Source organism: Macrotis lagotis, chromosome X, assembly GCF_037893015.1.
Source record: "Macrotis lagotis isolate mMagLag1 chromosome X, bilby.v1.9.chrom.fasta, whole genome shotgun sequence".
In the NCBI taxonomy this organism is placed as follows: Eukaryota; Metazoa; Chordata; class Mammalia; order Peramelemorphia; family Peramelidae; genus Macrotis; species Macrotis lagotis.
In genome coordinates this window covers 386,837,712-386,859,083 of record NC_133666.1, presented here as the reverse complement: position 1 = coordinate 386,859,083, position 21,372 = coordinate 386,837,712, and the positions used below count along the sequence as shown (strand labels likewise).

Below are 21,372 nucleotides of genomic sequence, written 5' to 3'. Positions count from 1 at the left end.
AAGAATCAAGAAATTTGTTTGAAAATGCTGAGAACTAAAAATATTTAAGCAGGAGAATTGTTATTCTTATTGCCAAAGTACTTATTAACTAGGGAGTTTTTCAGGAGTACACTTAGGTTCTCTGAGGAAAATAACTTTTTTTTTGGCAAGGCAATGGGGTTAAGTGACTTGCCCAAGGTCAGACAGAGGAAAATATCTTAATGAAAGTATATGAATCTATTATTCCAATCCTGAATACTGGGGAGAAAATAGTATAGACATTCAACATGTTAAAATATTTCTGAATTTTCTTTTCTTTCAGTGGTACAGAACAGAGTTGCACCAAGAAATCAAAAGATCCCTCTACAAAGAATGTATCTTTGAGATTGTCTTCAAGAAACTCAGATTTAGCAGTGGAAAAATCAACTGGAAAACTAACATTGCAAAATAATCAAACAAATACAATAGAAAGTAAAAGTTTAAGGCCCTTAGAAGAATCTACATACAGGGTACAGTTTTAAAACCTAAATTGGGAGGGGATGGGATGAGGTGACTAAATGTCAATATTTTTAAATAGCTTGAATTTATTTATTTACTAGCTTATCATAGAACATATATATATTTGTTTAGATAGAATAATTTTTATGTATTTAAATAAACTAATTTTTAATATGAATAATTTATTTTAGGAATAGTCTTACTTTAATAACTAATTTCAGCTAAAATCCAATAAAACCTTATTAATTTAGGCCTCACTCATTTGTTTTTAATAATTGAGACATAATATTTTTGGTGGTAATGGAACAAAAGTTTGAAATTTCTACAAATGAAGAAGTGGAGGTCTAATTTTAGTATGGACTGCTTCACTATATAACTTGGGCAAGTCACTTATGTCTCTTTGATCAAACTTCCTCATCTCTAAAACTAAGGTGGGGTAAGAATAAATTATTTCTTGGTTTCCTTTAACAGATTGTTATGTTATCTCAGTCTTGCTTTTTTTTTTCAAGGCAGTGGGGTTAAGTGGCTTGCCCAAGACCACACAGCTAGGTAATTCAGTCTTGTTTTTATAATGAACTTTTTCAAAGTAAGGTTTCTGCAAATTAAAGATTTTTTTAATATGCTTTTCATTTTTGAGTCCAGCAAATATTTTTAAATATTAAAATGTAACCCTTTTTATCACCATATATCGAACTTCTCTTCACATGGGCAGATTGGCTGGAATGTGACTGGCTAATTCTCAGAGTTCTAGGGTTAGTCCTGAGAGGCTGATTTCTAGTCTTGTCATTCACAAGTTCCTGTTGATTTGTTTGCCACTGATAATCAAACTTAATTTGCTTTTTAGCAAAGGCATTTACAACAGTAAGAACAATAGTTACAAAAAGTGGGCACAGAATTGGATTACACAGGCAGTAAGTGAGGCCACACATTTAAGAACACATGGTGTAAAGGTAACTTGTAACTCCTGGTCATTGAAAGTCCTTTTCTCCTATCAGAGTCTGTAAGAAGTTCTTTGATATAGAGTTCTCTGATGAACTCTGAAGGTTAGTTCCTTTTTAGAGTCCATAATTGCAACTTCTTTCTGCCAAAATAGTCTTATGCTCCCTGAAGCACCCTTTGTTTGAGTGACTATTGCTCTGGGTTGGATCTATTGTCTCTTACAGATCAACCTTGAAGCACTCTGCTCCTGTCCAGTCTCTCTGATGATGTGGTCATTAGTGGTAAGAGGGGATGGTAAGACAGAGAGAGATTTTCCACTCCCCCCAGGGACTTGACTCTTAACTCTTAAGTTTTTTTGTGTGTTTTTTTTAAGGTTTTTGCAAGGCAAATGTGGTTAAATGGCTTGCCCAAGGCCACACAGCTAGGTGTCTGAGCATGGATTAGAACTCAGGTACTCCTGACTCCAGGTCTGGTGCTCTATCCACTCCGCCACCTAGCCGTCCTGACCCTTAACTCTTAAAAGTAAAATAATGCTACTTATCAGTATTTTCACACCACTAAACTAGATTATTCTGTACTTATTTGGTGTTTTTAAACAAAGCCCAAGTGGACTGACTTAATTTTCTCCACCAATCATAAGATATTTTCTGTGACCAAAACCCTCTAATGCAACTAAAATTGATCAAGAACTTACTCAGACTTTTCATGGATCAGTTCGGTTGAATTGTCTAAGCCTCCTTCTTTTTGGGGTGAGCCTTATCTGTACCAAAAAAGATATGTAGTTGTAATGTACATGTAAAATAAACACATTTTAAGCATTTTTATCTTTTAAAAAAAGTTTTGTATGCACTTTAAAAAACATTTTGTAATTCACAAGTTTCAAAAAATTTTCAGCACTATTTAATGAATTTTTAAAGGCTTATTATGGAGCATTAACTTCTCATTAGAATATTCCTATATTATATAAATTTGGTTTTATTTCAGACACTTGTGCAGGAACTGGATGAAGAGAGGGAGAAGAGATGGAAAGCTGAACAAGCTGAGAAGAAGCTTGCAGATCATATCAAAGAATTACAGAAACAAGCAAAAGAAGAAGAGGATATTCATAATATGGCCCTATTTACCACAGAGAGGTAAGGAGGAAATCCTGGTCAAGAGACTGCAAGGCTGAATGGAAGAAGCTTCCACCTTGGTAACTGAACTTAAGGTTTAGCTTGCCTTTCATTAGCATAGCTTTGGAACAATGCACATAATCAGGACTAATTGTTTATTAACTGAAGTTAACTGTATTTATTCCAACATCTATCAGATTTATATTAAAAAAACCCTTGCATTCCCTACCAGGTTGATTCTAGGTTAAATAATTTCTATGAAAGAAGAACTTTTAATACTATAAAATAATTAGCAAGCATCTTTAATATATTTTATTTTTACCTCAATTAGATGTTAAAATAATTTCTTCAAATTTGAGTTCTAAATTCTATTTCTCCTACTTTTACTCCCTGAGACAGTAAGGAATCAGATATAGATTATACATGTGCAATCATGTAAGACATTTCCAAATGTAGTTATTTTATTCAAGAAGACTAAAGTGAAAATTAGCATGCTTTAGTCTGTATTCAAACAATACCAGTTCTTTCTCTGGAGGCAGTCCTTTGGATTTGTCGTGGATCATTGTATTGCTGAGAATAGTGAAGCCATTCACAGTTCTTCAACGTGCATTATTGTTGTTAAGAGTACAATGTTCTTCTGGTTCTATTCACTTCACTTTGCATCAGTTCATGTAAGATTGTGGAATTATCTTTCAGCAAATACTTATTGAAGAAGCAATATATAATTTTTTTTTGCAAGGCAGATGGGATTAAGTGGCTTGCCCAAGGCCACACAGCTAGGTAATTATTAAGTGTCTGAGACCAGATTTGAACCCAGGTACTCCTGACTCCAGGGCCGGTGCTTTATCCACTATGCCACCTAGCTGCTCTGCAATATATAAATTTAAGCTATCTTATTAAGTAATAATATTCATTCATTATTTCATTCAATTCAGCAAACATTTATTAAATGCATAGTACTACAATGCAAGCTACAAAAACAAAACAATAATTATCCCTGCCCTTAAGGAACTCCTATGGAGAAACATCATATACATAGATAGGTAAGCACAAAATATGAAAATGATTTCAGGATTATGAAAAAAATAGTAACAGCTGAGGGGATCAGCAGTACACTTACATTGAAGGTAGTCCTTGAGTTTGGTGAGCCTTAAAGGGGAGTGAGGGATTCCAAAAACTAAGAAAGGAAGCATTTCAGGCATGTGGGATAGTCGATGAAAAGAGCAGAGAAGAGCAAATAGTAGAGTCTGACTAGAACTGAGATCACATGGGGAGAATACTGTGAAATTCATCTGGAAAGGTAGGTTGGAGCTAGATTGTAAAGGCATTTATATGCCCCATAAAGGAACTTAAAGTTTGTTCTAAAGGTAGTATAAGTCACTGAAACCTCTTGAGCCAATACAGTAATATTTTAGCTCTATTGCTAAAACGATTTCCATTTACATATAATCTCACCCAGTGAATCATCTTTTGTAAGTTATAGTTAAGGGAAAAAACAGCAAACAAAGAAATCCTATCTGGCAGCCTATACCCTATTTTCTCATACAATTTCACAGTTGTGTTGAGGATGGGTCTGAACAGAAGAGAGATTGGATACAGGTAAATCATTTAGGGGACTGTTGTATGCAGTCCAGACAAATGGTAATTAGGGAATGAACAAGAGGGTTGACTGTATAGCAGATAAAAGAGAATTGATGACAAAGTTGTGGTTAAGTTGGAATCATTATGTTTGGCAACTGTGGTTATGAGAAGGGATGGAGAATGAAGAGGATGACAAAAGTTGAAAGCCTCAGTAATAGGACAGATGGTTTCCTCTACAGAAATAGGGACGTTAGGATGACTGATAGATTTAAAGGAAAAAAAATAATGTTTTTGGTTTGGGACATGTTATGTTTGAAATACATATTCAACATTCAGGTAGTTATTAATTCAGGATTAGATGGGAGATAGGGACTGAATACATAATTTTTTGGAATCAGTTGCAAAAATGATTATTGAATGCATTGAAGTTGATGAGATTAAGAAGATAAGAGAGTCCAATACACCCATGCATGTCTGGCAGGATATGAATGATGCTACCAGCACAAATAAGTAAGGGGGAAAGGTATCAAACATTGTACTAAATACAAGTCACTCATGCTCCATTAGGAAACAGATTGGTGAAAAGATCTTGTCCTCCCATGGTCCACTTGAGCTTGCTATTTGTAAAACAATTTGAGAGGCTTAAATAGGTTAGTTTACACTTTATGCTTTTGTTTTTCCCCCTCAGTAACTATGATGTGATCCTTGAGTCAAGTGAAATGTTGATTTGTGTTATTCTTTGTTTTCTGAAGTTAAAGAAGCAGGCAAACTAGTGAGCAGGTTACTTAGGGGAAATGAAAAAATGAAGTCATTTTTGTCAGATGAGCAAGTTGCAAACCAGTGAAAATAGGGGCCAGTAGTCATTCTCACTACATTCATTTCAGTACTTAATTACTTTTCTATGCTGTGTAATCTAGTTTTTCCTCTTAAATACTTTTATTATGACAATTCCCTTAGAAATCACTAAAAAAAAAACTGGTTATCCTCACTTCCTTGATCTCACTGAAACTTGTGAAACTTTTGATTACCTTTGCCTCCCTTCTTCATACTCTTCTCCTTTGTTTCCCACACCATTTCATTTTCTGATTCTTCTACCTCTCTATTCTTCCTTTTTGGACTGTCTTCCTGCCCTTTTCCCCAGAATGGGAGAATTTGTAGAGATCTTTCCTTAGTTTTTTTTTGAACCTTGTTATTAATTATGTGATCCTGATGTGAATCATCTTATTTCCCTGGTTCTTTATTTTGCTTATTTGTAAAGTGGAGGTGATAATATGTAGGATTGTCTTAGGGAATGTGCTTTGTAAACTTAAATATATTTATTTTAATAGATCATTATCTTATTGAAGTAAGTTATTTACTAATGCAGATTGTAATCTTTGTAACCTTTCTATGCTTTTCCACCCTTTCTAATTGTCTACTGCTACATTTTAAGTCTATGTAATTCTTATTCTTTCATACTATGTAATTTCTGTGACTTTTCCATGAAGGATCTAAGCATTGTATTGAAGGTATTCATGTAGTTCTTTTAAAGTCTCATTTGTATTGTGTAGTCCTATGAGTTTACTGTGGAGGGTAGAATTGGTTGATCAATACCTTTCTATCCAAGGCAGCTAGGTGGTGCAGTGAATAGAGCATGGGTACTGAAGTCAGGAGGATTCAGATCAAATCTAGCCTCAGACACTTGACACTTACTAGCTGTGTGACTTTGGGCAAATCACTTAACTCTGCCTGCCATGCAGAGTCATTTCCTGTTGTCCTGATTCATATCTGACCACTGGACCCATATGACTTCGAAAGAGAAAGGCAAGTGACTTAGCATATAGAATACCCTCTCAAATCTAATTCATGTGCTTGTCATGGCATCTCTTCACTGAAACTGTGGTTGCCTTCAAGAATGAAGGATGAAACACAACCACCATCTTTTTACACCCCCATTGCAGATTATATTGTAACTCACTATGACTATCATATCCTTAATCCCAGAAGCTTAACTTCCCTAAATGTAGTTCAGGATCACATGAGTTTTCACAGCTACCATATCATACTGTTGATTCAGTGCTGTTGATGTTTTTGGAATCCATTAAAACTCCAGATTGTTTTCTAATATTTCTTATACCTATGAAATCAATTTTTAATTCAAAGGTAAGAAATATCTCTGTCTAGTCCAACCATGTGCCCAAAGAAGCCTCACTTAACATCTTCTTGTCAAGTGATCATCTAGCCTTAATATGAATACATCTAATGAAGAGTAAACCTCTACTACTTTTTTGTAATTTCAAATAATGAGAAAATTTATTTCACTTCTTTATCTTATAGTGGAGATTATTGTAGGTCATCAGAGACTTTGCTAGTGGTTTGGAGAAGTTGCCAACATGAAGAGGGTTGTATTTCCCTTAAAAAGTAATAGGGGAAATGGGGGATTGGGGAAAGATAATAAGTTTGGTTTTGGACATATTTAGTATAAGATGTTATCTATTTCAAAATGTCTAGTTAGAAATGTACCAGGAGAGCAATTTACACAATTATTATAATATAAATGAAAACAACTTTGAAAGTCTTCAGAATTCTGATCACTACAGTTACTGGTCATGATTTCTAGGATGTAGTTAGTTCTGCTATAACATGGCATTAAAAATCACCATGCTATGTAAATTTTCACAATAGCTACAGAGTTTAAGTATAATCCTCAAGAACTTTGTCAATGATACATAAAAGTTTTTGAGGATTGTATAATTGTCCTGTTCCATATATTGAGTCAGAAGATGATATATCCCTTTACTACTGTAATGTATTCAGATGGCATTTGAGGGCATTGTATGCACAGTGCCATCCTGACTATACTAGATCACTAAATAGGTACCTAGCTCTGCTTATCTCTCCAGATAAGCAGAACTACACAACCAGCATTTTAGTTTCCATGGTGCCTAGAATCAACAACAACAGGTCAATGATCCACTGCTCTTGCTGTGGGCAAGTGATCATAGATGCCTTTAGAATAGGCACAAACTGATCAAATTGACTGTCGGGATAACATTGTCTGCAGCCCACTGATAAATAATATAGTCTGTAGAGCAAGGTTTTGTCTTAAGCTAAGTTATAAATTGTTTCATTTCTTACTTTAGGCTAAAGGAGTTGATTTTGAAGGAGAGAAATGCTAAAGCCAAGCTCCAAACCATTGTCCAGAAATTTAAGAATGAAACTGAGAAACTCAATAATGAACTAAGTCTTTCAAGAAATAAAGAAGAAGAGCAAAGTAGAGTTCTAAGAACTTTGGAACAAACATTGTCAAAAATGGAGAAACAAAAAGCTCAGCAGCAGGTTGCAGAGGTAGGTATTTGTTTACTTCAGTAAACAAATTTTTAAGTTTAAGTTACATGAATTAGACTAAATTCATAGGTTTGAAATCTAAAGTATGTTGTTGTTCAAATGTTCTATTGTGACTCCATGGATGTTGGTACAGTCCACAGGGTTTTCTTGGCAAAGATACTGGAGTAATTTGCCATTTCCTTCTTCATTGTATTAAGGCACACAAGGGTTAAGTGATTTGCCCAGGATCACACAGCTCATATTCAATGCCAGATTTGAACTCAAGTCTTCCTGATGCCTGACCTAGCACTCCTATTCATTGAGCCATCTATCTGAAATGTAAAGTACATTACACTAAGCCTACAATATCTAACATCCACAATGAAAGATTTAAATATACCTTGAAAATGTGACCAATAAAATTTGTTCCATGCTGTTTTTCATTGCTTTTTTAAAATATTTTTAAAAATTTTTAAATTTTACTTAAGGCAATGGAATTAAGTGACTTGTCCAATTATTAAGTGTCTGAGACCAGATTTGAACTCGGGTCCTCCTGACTCCAGGACCGATACTCTATTCACTGTGTGCCACCTGTCACCTAGTTGCCCCCCTTCATTGCTTTCTGAAATCACAACATTGTCATGACATTGGTACCTATGGAAAGGACCAATAAAAGCTCTGAGACTTTTAAAACATTCTGCAGATTGACCAAAATTCAGGAATAGAGGTAGTTTTTAAGGATCTCTGTAAAGGAACAGAATTCTCTCTTCACATTCCTTGAAGGGAATTATGTGTGGATAAATAGTTACCACCAAAGTTGGTATCAGACATTTGATACTTATATATATCTTCATCATCTGTGAATATGGTATTATTACTAATCTAAGTAAAGCTGATAAAAACCCCAAGACTGATTGACATTGTTCTTGATTTCTTGAGCAGGCTTCTGAGATTAACCTTGGAGGAGTGCTAACTAATCTATCAGAATTTCCACCATAATTGCCTTTCTCATACAGGTGAAGCGAGTTCAAAAGGTAGAACTCAAAGCTTCAGCTGCTGAGAGAGAAATACAGCTACTTAGAACATCCTTTCATCAACAGAAAGAAAAGATACAACAACTTCATGAACTTCTGGCAATGAAAGAACAAGAACATAGGTAAGTTGTACCTGAATGGAAAAGATAAAAAGTTTCAAACCAGTAAAAGAGTTAACAAGTATCTTAGTTTTTCCAAATGCCTAAAATTGGTCTCTGAGTTGGCTTTGGTAAAGTTCTAAAGTACCCAATAAGTTAAATGTCTAACAGTTATCCTTGAGTACACAATATTAGTTGAAAGGAATGTCTCATAGAAAAACCCTTTCTGTCCCCATGAAACTTTTGCTGGTCTGAGTCCAACCAAAAATTATATGAGGTGTAGTCTCAGTACTTCAAAAGCAGAGCCAAATCTCAAGGTACAGTGGGTAAAGGCTTGGAAAATAGCTCCAGAAGTCTGGGTACCTTGGCTAACTTTTTCTTCAACCACACACCCAGATACAACTTTTTCTTTTCTGTTTGATTTCTTTTTTGGTTGGGAAGAATACCTTACTGAATTCCAAAATTGCAAAAATATTGATAAAATATCAAGGTTAAGTTTTGGAAGTAGTGTAGGCCACTGAATTTTTACTGGTCTTAGGTATGGACACATTTTATTTCCAATTTTAAATAAAATGTTTGATATCATAAAAAAATTATTGGCTGTTTAAGTAGAATATTAGTTTGTTTTCTTTATTAACATAGAGTCTTCAGTTTCTCTTTCAAAAATTTTCAGTCTAGATATATTGTACTCCAGATGATCTTTCATAAAATAGATATAAAGATGGAATGATTAGTAGAAGAGAAAAGAGAAGCTGTTTGAACAAAAAGTCATGAGCCATGAAAACTAGATGAAACTAGGAGAGATTGAAAAGAATTTCTGATTTATTTTTAAATGAAACTTTTCTGATTAATTTTTAAGTGAAAGACACTATTTACATTTGTCATTTATTTCAGGAAGGAACTTGAAACAAGAGTGACTTTGAATGGCCCTGATTTCCAGGATGCTTTGGCAAAAGAAATTGGCAAAGAAGAGAAGAGACATGAAGAACAAGTGAAAGAATTTCAGGAAAGAATTAATATATTAAACCAAAAGTATTTAGAGCTTGAAAATGAATTTCGTACTGCCTTAACTATTGAAGCCAAAAGATTTAAAGAAGTAAGAATGGCACTGTCACAGTAGTGAAATTAACTTATGTTAATGTAGTACTTACACATTACAAAGCACTTTCTTTACAAAAAGCCTTTGTTGTAAATGGCAATTCCACAATCATCCTCATTTTACAGATGTGAGGCCAGATTGATTGCCCTGTTCAAGGCGCTATATTATTTATATTATCAGCAATCTGATATTCTTTTTTATTAAAGTCCAAGCATTTGGCTAGGTGATTCAGTGGATAGAGCACCGGCCCTGGAGTCAGGAGTACCTGAGTTCAAATCCAGCCTCAGACATTTAATAATTACCTAGCTGTGTGCCCTTAGGCAAGCCACTTAAAACCCCATTGCCTTCCAAAAATCTAAAAAAAAAAGTTCAAGCATTTATTTTCTCTTCTTCCCCTTTATAAAAAAAGGAAGGAAAAACAAGACCTTTATAACAGATATGAATTATCAAGAAAACAGATTCCCAATTTATCCAAAAATATATTTTCCACTTGGTATATTGAACATTACCTCTGAAGTAGACATAATTCTTCCTCAGTGGTATTCTGACATTATGGTTTGTCATTTTATTGATCAGAGTTAAGTCTTTCAAAATTGTTGGTCAGCAAACATTTATTAAATAGCTGTTATATGTCAGGCATTGTGTTAAGTGTGGGGATATAGAAATACAATAGGCAGCCCTTGCTTTTTAAGGAGTTCAGAGTTTAATGGGAGAGACCACTTAAACTATGTAGAAAAAAAACTTAGTATATGATAAATTGGATTATCCATCGAAAAAAGGCACTATAATTAAAATAAATAGGCAAAGGAATTATATTCAGAACTTGAAGGAAGGCAGGAGGTGAAGATGAAGGAGAGAATTCCAGGCATGAAGGGATAGACAGTGAAAACACTGGAGTAGAGAGTGTTTTATATAAGGACTATAAAGGAAACTAGTGCTAGATTGGAAAGGTATGGGAAGGGGCACTAGGCTATGAAGGACTTTGAATGCCAAACTGGATTTTATATTTGAATCTGGAAGTGATAGAGAGGCACAGGAACTTAAGAATGGGGCAAGGGGGGGACAGCTAGATGGCACAGTGGATAGAGCATTGGCCCTGGAGTCAGGAGGATCTGAGTTCAAATGCAGCCTCAGACACTTAATAATTGCCTAGCTGTGTGACCTTGGGCAAGTCACTTAACCCCATTACCTTAAATAAAATTTTTAAAAAAGAATGAGGCAAAGGGAAGTTAGGTTTTCAGTCCTGAAATTCGGGAAGGTCACTGTAGCAGTTGAGTAGAGGATGGATGGGAGTGAGAGGAGCTGGCAGTCTAACCAGCAAGCTATTGTAATAGTTCAGATATGAATTGATGAAAGCCTGTAATGGTGGTAGTATCAGAGAAAAAGGGGGATATAAAGAAGTGTAACAAAGGCTAAATTGACATACCAATAGATTAGATATAGGCAATTGGGAGAGTTAGGAGTTGATGACACTTATGAGTCTGGAGGTGACTGGGACGATGTTGGTATCCTTGATTATAGTAGAGAAGTTATGAATGGGTAAGAGCTTTTGGGAAAGGTTAATGAGTTCAGTTTGGGACAATAAAGTTTGAGATATCTACTAGATATTTGGAGATACAAGACTAGAGTTTGTGGAAAGACTTGCATTAACTGATACTGAGTGTAATGAGTAGAACATGGCACACATTAACAGCAATATTGTGAGATGATCAATTGTGATGGATGCAGTTCCTCTCTGCAGTTCAGTAATCAAGTACAATCCTGAAAGAAACATGTTATAGAAAGTGCCATCTATATGTTGTTTCTCATTCATTTATTCCCCTTAGTTCTAATTCTTCTTTCACAACATAACTAATATGGAAATATGTTAAACACAATTGAACACATACAACCTATATCAGATTGTTTGCTGCCATGGAGAGGGCAAAGGAAAGGGATAGTGATAGAAAATATGGAACTCATAAAAGGATGAATGCTCAAAATATTTTTGCATGTAATTGGGGGGGGGGCCAATAAGGATCACAAAAGGAAAAAAAAGACTTGAGATCAGCAGAGAGGGTTGGACAAGTAGATTTGAGCATCATTAACAGAGAAAATAATTGAATCTATGGGAATTGATGAGATCAACAAGTAAAAAAAATATGGAGGAAATTGTGATAGTCACTATTTGTGAGCTCATTTTTGTTCATTTTTATATTATTGCTCCTGTAGTTCTTTTCACTTTCTACATTAGTTCATACAAGTTTTCCTAGGTCTCTGAAACAATCTCTTATTTCTTACAAAACCATATGTTAGATATACTCTGTCTTTTAGCAGGTATCTGTCAGTACATATACATTGACATCAGGCATCATTTGTCTTCAAGACTGATTTCTTATTTTTTATTGGGGAACAACCTTAACAAACTTCTATTCTGATGTCTTATTTTGATTTGGAAATGTCACTGGATTCTTCAAGGTTATGTCAACAGAACACAAGGTCTATTAGGCTCAACCATATTGGAAAGGCAGTTTGATCCCAGTAATAGATTGAGATTACTTTGCTAAGACCAACACAATTAAGTGTGGAATCATAGGATTTTTTTTTGTTCATAGCAGCTAATGAAGCAAAGAAAAATCAATAATGATAATGGCAGGGTGGCAGAAAGGCAGGCTGAAAGTGCTAAGATGTCAGTTTTTAAATCATCTATAAACATAAACTTATTCTTTTTTCCTAAATCTGAATGCTTCATAACTGGCCCACTGGGCTGCTGGCCTATTGAGCCAAATCTTCAAGACCAAGGTGCTAATCAGTGCTGGAGCTAGGGGTCTCCCCCTGCTTTGCTGGATACTGCCTGCGAGACAGATCTTTCCTGCAGTCCTTCTAAGTTATCTGTCCTTTTGTGAGTTCTGTTGCTCTAGAATTTATTTTTGAAGCATGATATAAAATTTTTTCAAGGGATATTAGGTGAGCTCAGGCAACTTCCTGCCCTTTCTCCACCATCTTGGCTTCACCTCTTGGATATGAAAATATAGAGGAGACATTATACATCAGGGAGTATCTGAATGAATCCAACTGAGATAGTTAGAGGACTGTTTGATACAATTGGGATATTTACCCTGGAAACGATTCAGAGAATTAGTGACAGCTCTTGCAAGGATCTGAGTGCTCTTGTGTAGAAGAGGGATTAGACTTGTTCTATTAGCCTCAAATGATAGACCCAGCAGCAGGAATGCAGCTGGCAGAGAAATGGAGTAGAAAGAGAGTGTTTTATGTAAGGACTATATAAAGGAAACCAGTGCTAGATTGGAAAGGTATGGGAAGGGGCACTAGACTATAAAGGACTTTGAATGCCAAACTGGATTTTATATTTGAATCTGGAAGTGATGGAGAGGCACAGGAACTTAAGAATGGGGCAATTGATATCGGGGGGGGGGGGGAGCACTTTTTTTTAGGTTTTTTTGCAAGGCAAATGGGATTAAGTGACTTGGCCAAGGCCACACAACTAGGTAATTATTGTGTTTGAGGCTAGATTTGAACTCAGGTATTCCTGACTCCAGGGCCGGTGCTCTATCCACTGTGCCACCTAGCCACCCCAACCCACAACTTTTTAAGAATTAGTCCAGATGTGAAATTAGCAAAAATTTCAAGTGGGAAGTCCTTTTTGAATTTGTATTGGGTTGAACAGTTGCTGAGGTTCCTTCCAACTATAAAATTCCAACTATAAGAATGTTTTCAGACTTGTAATTTATCTAATTCCTCTTAGAATGAATCAATAATATTCCAAATTAAGATGATCCTGCAAACTATATGAAATCAAATGGTTTCATTGCCCTGTCTATGGCAGACCTATTTGAGGCAAAATAACAGGCATTAAATTCTCATTTTTTTTTAAATATATGAAACTTGAATTACAAAGCTTCATAAATTCTGTCCACAAGCCTTTGCACAAAGACATCAGCATTCTCAGATATTCATTTACACATTCTTAGTGGTATGTGGCCTGTAGTTAGAATCAGCCAAGGAGGGTAAATTCTGATAAAGAAGGAAGAGATTTGCATGCTTAGCAATTGCTGATATATATCTATATATATAAATTAAATCCTTAAGGCAAGTTCTTACAGGATTCTTTTGTTCTAAGAAATTCTAATGTTTTTCAAAAAAGTCCTTTTTGTTATGCTGGCACCTTCAATTGATTTTAGGACAAGTTCTTTGTCTCACTTAACCCTAACCATATCACTTCAGTTACCCAGATGAGATTAAACTATCAGTAATAACATTTATCAGTCTTTTGAGATTGGTAAAACACTTTATATTCATGATCTCATGAGTCACAAAACTCTTGAGAGGTATGATTAATCCTCCATTTCATATATCAATAAACTTAAGGTTTAGTGACTTGATTATGATTATAGTTAGAAATGTCTATAATTGTATTTGAATATGGATCTCTCTTCATTCCAAGTCCTATGGGGGTTTACACTAGCCATACTGCCTCTAAGCTTGCTTCCTTTGTTTTCCCATATTTCTGAGTTCTGTGGTTTTATTGTAATTATACCTTTTTAGTATAAGTTTTTATAAAATATTTTATAAAGTATTATACTTTTTTTAGTATAACTTTTTGAGTTTCCGGTTGCTTTCTAGTGTTTAACTGTCAGTTGTTTAGATAATACGTAGTTCATTATTATGTCTTTTATACAGAGTACTTAATCACTAATGCAGTAGCAAAAATAGTTTACCAATACAACAAACTTTGTTAATAATAATTATTTGTATTTATAAATCAATCATTCCACACTTAGTCATTTAAAATTATTTGGTAAATCCCTATTTTTAAAGCAATTTTTTGCTTTGATTTTGAAATATAGGTTAAGGATGGCTTTGAAAATATTTCAGCTGAATTGGCAAAGAAAACTCATGCCCTGGCCAAGGCTCAGAAAAAAGAAAATGAATCATCAGCTTTAATTCAAGATCTGACTTCAATGGTAAAAGAACAGAAAGCAAGAATTGCAGAAGTTTCCAAGTCAAAATTGGAAACAATGACAAATTTAAAGGTAAGACTCTGACATTTTCTTTCATTTTTTCATACAGGTATTGGGAAACTTTTACAAATAATCAAATTCAAAGGTAAGACTAATATTTTCTTTTTGCTTTCATACAGGTTTTGGGAAATATTTTAAAAAATTATCTTAATATGATTTTTTAAAAATTTCTTTAATTTTCTTTGTCTACATTTAAAAATAACATATATTAAGAGTTTGATGTGGTTCCCCCACACACACAGTGACCCTTGAATTAGAGATTTATTCATATATTTGTTGGTGAAAAAGTATTTCCTGATTTTTATAGGTGAACTTGTTCTTTGAAGGTACTAAAATAAAGGGTATACAAAAGAAATAGCCATTTAATCATCATTTATGACAACCTTCAAAGATCATTTAATCTATTTATTTGTGGGGGGATTTTTGCAAGGCAGTGGTGTTAAGTGACTTGTCCAAGGTCATACAGTAAGTAAATATTAAATGTCTGAGGCAGGATTTGATCTTGGGGTCCTCCTGACTCCAGGGCCAGGGCTTTAATCTACTGCAACATCTAGCTGTCTCTATACTTATTTTAAAAATTTAACTTTTTTAAATTGTAAGAAACTGATGTTTTTCCTTTGTTGTGTTTTTAATATTTTATGTACAAAATCAGTGCAGCTAAGAATAGAAGGGAAGCAGTTAACTGGGGTGGGGAGAGATGGGGAGAGATTGTTACAGCATGTTTCTCTGCAAAGTTTCATATTTGAGATATATAAGAACTGATTAAAATTTATAAGAATAAGAATCAATTTATAAGAATTAATTGATAAATGCACAGGTCTTCCTAATGGAAGGATACTTATTATTAATGTTTATATGAAAAATGTTTTAAAATACTAATAAAGAAATGCAAATTTAAAACAACTCTTGAGATATCACCTTATACTCCTCATCAGGTTAGCAAAGTTGATAAGAAAAGAAAACTGATAAATACTGGAGGAACAGAAATATTTATATGCTGTTTGTAGAGTTATAAATTGGTCTAAGTTTTCTGGAAAGCAATTTGAAACCCTGCCCTCTGTTGCCATATTTTCTGCATACTCTTTGACTTAGTGATAACGTTAACTTGGTATTAACCCCCAACACATTAAAGAAAGAGGAAAATAATCCATGTGACAATATATTTATAATATATCTTTTTTTGGTGGCAAAGAACTAGAATCTAAAGGATACCCATCATTTACTACGACAAGCACGTGATTTGGATTTGAATGAGGGGGATGCTGTGCTAAGTCACCAATCTCACTTTCTCCTCCAGAGCCAACCGGTTTCCAGTGGCCACTTAGGGGGATCTAGGATGATTGGAGAAGGCCCTGGATGTGGGGCATCTGCGTTAAGTGACTTGCCCAAGGTCACACAGCTAGTTAATGTGTCTGAGGCTGTATTTGAACTCCTATCCACCTGACTCTAAGACCAGTACCATCTAGATGTTAGGAGAATGTACTGGATGAACATTATTGTTTGGTTTCCAGAAGAACCTGTATCAGTTGATTCAGAATAAAATAAGTAAAACCAGGAGAACAGCATAATATAATTTTAACAACATTGTAAAATCAAAATGACTTTGAAAAACTTGGAATTTCTAAGTAACACAATGAAAAAAAAACTGAAAAAAACCCAACAATGATGACAAACAAGGTTAACCACTTTCCTGACAGATAAAAGGTGAAATCAGGATGCGGAATGAGTACTACATTTTAGACATTGCCAATGTGAAAATTGATTTTTTTTTATTATGGATATTTATTATAAGGATTTTTGCTTTTTTATTTCTGGAGGGAAGGGAGAGAAAGTAATGGGAAGGAGAAAAATGAATGTCTGTTCATTGAAAAAATTAATTAAAATGTTTTGTGTATCCAGAATAGAATCCATACCCTTGAAACCATGATTGATGAGGACAAGCAGAAGAATGTTCAAATAGAACTTCTCAAGCAGGAAAAATCACAACTTATTTCTCAACTAACAGCACAGGAATCAATAATTGATGGTTTAAGAGCAGAAAGAAAAATATGGGGACAGGAGCTGGCACAACAGGGTAAAAATTCAGTTTTTGAAAAAGGAAAATAGTAAGCTTATGTTTTTTAATTCTGAATCATGGGAGAAAATTCATTTTGTTGCCAGTTAAAAAAACCTCATCAGTGACATCCTTTAACAATGCTCAGATTTTTTAATCACAATAACTAAATAATTAACCCAGGAAACTAGAATTTTTGGTTTTATTGGCATAAATTTTGGGGGTGTTATAGGAACCTTTATCAGAATTAGAAAATGTCCCTCTCTGGTCATAATCACCTGTCCTTCTACCTTTGCCATTTTCACAGTCCTCCTATTTTATATTAATTGTAGAACATAGTCTATTCTATAACATTTAGAGAACATATTCTATTCTAATTTTCTAATTGCATCCTTTAATCTTTAATATTTCCTTTCTCTCAGTCCATCATTCCTGTTATGGTTTCACTTTGGTCATTCAGTCAACAAACATTTATTAAAACTTTGTGTGTTAGGCATTCAGCTGGGCCCAGGGGATACAAGAAATGAAAGTCAAAGATCTCTTACTGCCCTTTAAGAGCTTATTATATTGTACTTTGCAGCTTTGACCCTGTCGTTAAACATTTTAACATATGATGTCCTTCAAGTCCAAAAGATAAATATGTAATGTATTTTCAGACCATGCAATAAAATTAGAATTTTGTAATATATATAAATGAGTAAAACTCACTGAAACTGAAATTGTAAAAAATTATAAAGTGATATTGAAACTAGAAAAATTAATTTATTAAACAATGATTAATTTAAAAATAAATCAGAAAAACAATAAAAGCATAGATGACAATATGTAGCACCACACATATTAAAATATATAATATGCAGCAACTTGTTTTTTTAGGTTTTTGCAAGGCAGTGGGATTAAGTGGCTTGCCCAAGGCCACACAGCTAGGTAATTATTAAATGTGTGAGGCCGGATTTGAACTCAGGTACTCCTGATTCCAGGACCAGTGCTCTATCCCCTGCACCACCTAGCCGTCCCCACAGCAACTTTTAAGGGCTAGTTTATATCTCTTGTCTGCTTATAAATGAGAAAACAAAACAAAATTCACTTTGTATCTAAAGAAATTTGAAGATAAACAAAGCAATAGTCTAGAAAATTGTTTTTTAAAAAGATTTAAAAGACTGATTAAAAATAGGGGCAGCTAGGTGGCGCAGGGGATAGAGCACTGGCCCTGGAGTCAGGAGTACATGAGTTCAAATCTGTCCTCAGACACTTAATAATTACCTAGCTGTGTGGCCTTGGGCAAGCCACTTAACTCCATTGCCTTGCAAAAAAACTAAAAAAAAAAGAATGAGTAAAAATAGATGGGAAATGAATTTTTTTAATGAATTGATAAATTTATAAACTGATTCTTTGAAAGGGACAATCATAATGACAACCCATTAGCAAAGAGTTACAAGAGGCAGAAAAATATGAATTAGCAAAATTACAAATGAAGAGGAAGAAAATACATAATAAATTCTGAATAGTATTAAGAAATAGTTCATCCAGTTATAGGAATAAGAATTTAAAGGACTTAAAGAAGACTGATTCTTCTCAAAAATATAAATGATCAAAGCTGAAAGAACAGGAAATATTTTAAATAGACCAATCTCAAAGATAAAAATAAACTAGGTCAGCAAAGAATTACCATGCCAAAACACAAACAAACAACAAAAACCCCTGCTCAAAAGGATTCATTGATAAATTACTTTAAACTTTCTAAGGAAAAACCCTTATATTTGTAGACATAGATGAACAAGGAAATAAAGTACTTTTAATGAGGCAAATACAGCATTGATTTTAAAACTCAACAATATAATACTAAAAAAAAATATTGCTCAGTTTCCCTAATGAATATATAGATACAAAAAATGTTAAATGTTAGTAAAGTCAAAAAATCATTAAGTATTTCCTATGTGCCTAAGCCTTGAGACTACAAATTCGGGGGAAGAGGGGGGGAGGTGGGGAGATAATACATAAAAATAAACTGAATGGTGGGGGTTTTGAGGAAAGGTACCCTTGAGGGGCCATGGTAGAGCCCAGGAATGAAGACAGATATGACTTGCCTGGATGCTTTTTTTTTTAACTGAACTTCTTAGAAGAATTAGCCAGAAGGGACAGAATGGATTTTCAGGTTAAAGTGGTTGCCATGGTATGGTAGAAAAAATCTGGAGACTCAGGAGTAGAGCCTTAATGTCTTAAGAGATTATAGTTATAGATCAACAAATATTCGAATCCCCCTGACTGAATGAACTCTATAGCAGGCATGGAAGATCAATTCAACATTAGAAGTTTTCCCTTCAATATCAACAACTTATGTTCAATAAATATAAAAAAGGCCTTTAACAAAATTCATTCATGATAAAAACCATTATAAAGGATATGAATAGCTAGGGTGCATGTAATCACTGTCTCAGTGGAGAATGAGGGTGAGACTGATGGATTACTTGGGTTTGGGGTTAGGAGCATCAGCCAGACCTGACTCAAGCTGCTAAGGAAGGCCAAATCAGTTCAGGTTGGAAACAGCAGGTTAGTAAGCTCACTCAGCCCTGTAAGTTAATGCTGAACTTTCAGTTTGGGTGAGATAGGGAGACACTGTCTTAAAATGTAATAAAGTTTAAGAACAGAGAAATTTTTCCTACTTACAGTGGAAATTATGTCTGTTATTCTTTGTGTACTCTATTGATCCCATTCACCTTCTAACTCTGTTAAGTCTATATATCCTTTGGGATATATAGAAAGTTCTTGTCTTCAGCCTTCTTTTAATCTCTTTCTACATGTTAACCTAACCACTTCCATGCCTTTCATTATTACCGTTGTGGTAATAACTCGCAGATCTCCAAAGCTATTACCCATCTTTCCTCAAGCTCCAGTCCTGTATTTCCAACTGCTTCCAATACTCAACTTACCATCTTCCCTGGAGTCCCCCTTCTCAACTTCCAAGTATGTTAATGGTTCATCATCCTCCCAGGCTTTAGAAAAAAAAGGGATCATCTTTATGAGGAATGACTTTAATTCTTCTCTCACCACTTTTTGATTCTCTTTTCTCAGTATCTCTTTATTTCTTAATTTCAGCAAACACCAATGGAAATAGCACTGAACTTAGAATAGTCAGCACTCTTGGTGCCTACATTGAGGGTCCATATGGCAAGGTACTTCACTTCTGGTTCAGTTTTAATGCACTGATTCATTGATGTGCTGATGCACTGATAATTCACTGTTTGGGCATAAATGATACTTCCCTACAAACAAATCCCAATAAAGAATTTATTATGAGTAAGAAAGAAATGTCTTTTAACTCAAGACAGCAAGGTAGTGTTGACTTTTGTTAATTCTCCATCTTGATTTTATGTGCTTTCTTCACTTTCTGTGACTCCATACAGGTCTTCCTATTAAGCCCAGGGATCTAATCCTTAAATGATATCTTATAACTTTGTTGTAAAGCTAGCCCTTTATAATTTGTCTCTACAACAGTATATTAATGTGAATTATTATTGCTGTGGTAGTTCAGGCCCTCATTTCTTCTTACTTTATTTTAAATAGCCTTTTCATTAGTTTCCAGGCCCACAGGCTTTTTCCCTCTTCGATCCATCCTTCACAGATCTGCAAAAATATTTTTTTTATATCTAAGTATTGATTCCCTTTTGCATAGATGATAAATACAAACTCCCTTTCTTGACATTTGAGGCACTCTACATCCTTCACTCCAGCAGTGAGCTAGACTACTAGTTATACCCATATTTCATCTTCTCTTGTCTTTCTTCTTTTGTGTAGGCTATTTTTATTTTTGGTCTACCCAACTGGAACATACTTCTTTGTCTCCATATGTTGAAATTACTCTCTTCTCTCAAGTCCCAGCTTATTTGTCATGTCTTTCCCACCCTCCCTGATTTACTTCTAATGAAAGCAGTTTTTCCTTTCTTAAATTTTCCTAGAGAACTTTGTCTAGAACTTTCATTTTATGCATAATATTCCTAATTCTACTTTATCTGCATACCATAATTCCTTTTAATTGTAATTTCCATGAAGAAAGGAACTATGACAGTTGGCATATCTCTTGTATATTTAAATTTTTAAATTGAACTTAGTATTTCCTTATCAGAGTTATCACCCTTCTGTGATAATGACTTTGTTTAAGGACATTTTAATATTGAAATTAAGCAGGGAGTCGGGAAGAATTTTTTATTATTATATTTTTGTATGTATGATTAGATTCATGCAACCTTTGTCACATACCACATACAGAAACATAGTAGTAGTAACCAGGAATGATGTCTTCCTTTTATTAAAAGATTGCTTCATTTTCATTCTACTTCCTGATACCAAAAGTAGTAAAAGGAAATGTGGCATCACCTTGTTGAGATAATAGAATTGTAGCAGGAATGAACTTCAGAAGTGATCTAGTCCAATACTCTCAATTAGCAGCTATGAAACTGAGGCTCTGAGAAGCTAAATTTACTTGCCCAAGGTCATAGGTAGTCATTAGCAGAACTAGCATTTGAACCTAGGACCTTGAATTTCTAATATAGTACTCTCCACTGTACAAGGCTGCAGATTACCTTGTTTAGATGTTTAGGTATATTCAGAGAATATCTGATAAGAAAGCTAATTTTTTTTGGCCTTGATTTATG

At 34.3% G+C, this 21,372-nt stretch overlaps 1 protein-coding gene across 4 annotated transcripts in view; it reads left to right on the top strand.

The window, feature by feature from the left end:
- Positions 1-21,372, top strand: part of LRRCC1 (leucine rich repeat and coiled-coil centrosomal protein 1) — a 55,463-nt gene that overhangs the window by 10,677 nt on the left and 23,414 nt on the right. For 3 of the 4 annotated variants that reach the window (XM_074206854.1, XM_074206853.1, XM_074206855.1), the window contains 7 exons: positions 302-488; positions 2,401-2,549; positions 7,232-7,436; positions 8,432-8,571; positions 9,442-9,643; positions 14,494-14,679; positions 16,567-16,741. In XM_074206854.1, the coding sequence (XP_074062955.1) occupies positions 302-488; positions 2,401-2,549; positions 7,232-7,436; positions 8,432-8,571; positions 9,442-9,643; positions 14,494-14,679; positions 16,567-16,741 (1,244 nt within the window). The remainder of the gene's footprint in view (positions 1-301; positions 489-2,400; positions 2,550-7,231; positions 7,437-8,431; positions 8,572-9,441; positions 9,644-14,493; positions 14,680-16,566; positions 16,742-21,372) is intronic. The other variant, XM_074206852.1, reaches the window with a different exon arrangement.